Source organism: Microchirus variegatus (genome assembly GCF_963457635.1).
Source record: "Microchirus variegatus genome assembly, chromosome: 17".
Classification (NCBI taxonomy): Eukaryota; Metazoa; Chordata; class Actinopteri; order Pleuronectiformes; family Soleidae; genus Microchirus; species Microchirus variegatus.
The window spans coordinates 23,606,922-23,609,250 of NC_139818.1; the positions used below are offsets into that span (position 1 = coordinate 23,606,922).

General features: G+C 39.5%; 1 protein-coding gene across 1 annotated transcript; it reads left to right on the top strand.

Annotated features, from left to right (window-relative positions):
* Positions 1–457: 457 nt before the first annotated feature.
* Positions 458–2,329, top strand: lrrc18b (leucine rich repeat containing 18b; the record flags this gene model as incomplete). The annotated part of the gene is made up of 2 exons (XM_083903772.1): positions 458–753; positions 1,853–2,329. Exons 1-2 carry the CDS (start codon positions 490–492, stop codon positions 2,327–2,329), a joined length of 741 nt encoding a protein of 246 aa, XP_083759898.1. The 5' UTR covers positions 458–489.

Below are 2,329 nucleotides of genomic sequence, written 5' to 3' on the forward strand. Positions count from 1 at the left end.
TTTAATTTAAATTTAAACCAGGACCAGAAATTAAATTTTTGGTCAGTAACACTTGAAGAACATCAATAAGTTAAATCTGAAAGAACTTAGACTGAGTTTATTTAGAAGAACAATAAAATATCTTCAAATTTACGACATTTGATTTGAACCCAGATTTAAATTCCTGTATGAAAACGAAGGACCTGGTTTAGGGGAAAATCAAATCATTTTTACTTCAATATTATAGTGCAGTGATTTGTGAAAGACACTTCAGAGTGTCGGTGAAGTTGCTTTGTCATGGAACGACGTCCGTCTGTGGTCGAGTTACAGGTGTTTCATCCTCACAGAAAGGTAAAACTCACAGTGTGGCTACAGTTTCAGCCGCGATGAGTAACACAAGCTTTCATCTCCGCTGTCAACGCTTCTGTCGCAGCAACAGTTAACTACACACCTGTCTGTCACTGTGTCTGCAGCAGCAGCAGCAGCAGCAGCAGCAGCAGCAGCAGCATCATGGTGCGAAGGAAAGAAAAGAAGCTAAAACAGCCCGGAGGTAAAATAATCTCTCTGAAAACGGCTCAGAGCCTCGTGGAGCTCAGAGTTGACGGCAAACGGCGCCTGGACCTGAGTTTTAAGGGAATCTCCTCGGTGCCAAAGTGCGTCCAGAAGCTGAGCGACGTGGACGAGGTCGACCTGAGCAGAAACCTCATCAGGAAGATCCCTGATTTCATGGGACAGTTGGTCAACATCAGTGTTCTGGATCTGCACAGCAACTATGTGAGTGGGACAGGAAGCTGAATAAAAAATGATTTTTATTCTTATTTTATTACTGTTTTTTAAAGGAGCGCTGCACCGTTTTTTATATAAACTACCAGGTCGTCTTTGTCAAGTCTTAGAAATGATCCTTCCTGTTTTCATCGGGGTTCTTAACTAGCAGATGTCATACAATTAATATATCGACGAATTCTGAGATTAAAGTCCCAATTCTGAGATTAAATTCATAATTCTGAGAAAAAATAATTTGAAATTAAAGTCATAATTCTGAGATTAAAGTCATAATATTGAGATTAAATAATGAGATTAAAGTCAAGAATTCTGAGAAAAATAGTTTGAGATTAAAGTCATAATTCTGAGATTAAAGTAAAAAATTCTGAGATTATAATCTGAGATTAAAGTCATAATTCTGAGAAAAAATAATTTGAGATTAAAGTCATAATTCTGAGATTAAAGTCATAATTCTGAGATTAAATTCTGAGATTAATCTCAGATTTCTGAGATTAAATTCTGAGATTAAAGTCATAATTCTGAGAAAAAAAAAATTGAGATTAAAGTCATAATTCTGAGATTAAATTCTGATTAATCTCAGATTTCTGAGATTAAATTCTGAAATTAAAGTCATAATTCTGAGATTGAATTCATAATTCTGAGATTAAATTCTGAGTTTAATCTCAGATTTCTAAAATTAAATTCTGAGATTAAAGTCATAATTATGGGGAAAAAATATTCTGAGATTAAAGTCAGAGTCAGAATTCTGAGAAAAAAATTTGACTTTAATCTCAGAATTCTGAGATTAAAATCAGGATTAGATACAATGAGAAAAAAGGTTTTCAAATATTTCTCTTGTAATAAAACTATAAAGTTGTTAAAACTTGCCAGATGTAAATTGTAACAATTTAATTTTCCCTTTCCTGAACTTTTTCAAGACAATGAGTTTCCTAAAGGTTTTAATGTAAAATGAACTTATTATTATGTTACACTATAGAATATTTGCTAGATTCAAGGCTTTGGTCCAGACCCAGATGATGTGTACGAATTCTGAAGGTTGGAAACACGTGGCTCAGATGATATTTCCACTGTGTCCATGTTTATACCACAGGTGGAGCATCTCCCCGTGATCATCGGCCGCCTCCAGAACCTGCAGATCCTGAACCTGTGCAACAACCGTCTCACTGACCTTCCCAATGAGCTGGGCCTGCTGAAGAACCTCCACACGCTGAACCTGGGTCTGAACCTCCTCCAGGCTCTTCCCTCGTCCGTCGCCGCCCTGAAGGAGCTGCGACGCGTCGGCCTCTCGGACAACCGCTTCGCCCGCGTCCCGGCGTGTTTGTCCAGGCTGCCCAAACTGGAGAAGGTCAACCTGGACAGGAACCCGGTGGTCAGCGGGCAGACGGCGGCGAGTCGGGACGCGACAGCGGTCACGGAGAGACTTTTCCTGGTCAAAGAGAACTTCCTGTGTGACGACTGTCTGAGGAAGTGCCAAAGTGAGAGCAGGAACACGGAAGAACGGGAATCTGTGGAAAGTCCTGAAGAAGAAGAGGAAGAGGAGGAGGAGGAGGAGGAGGAGGAGACATAA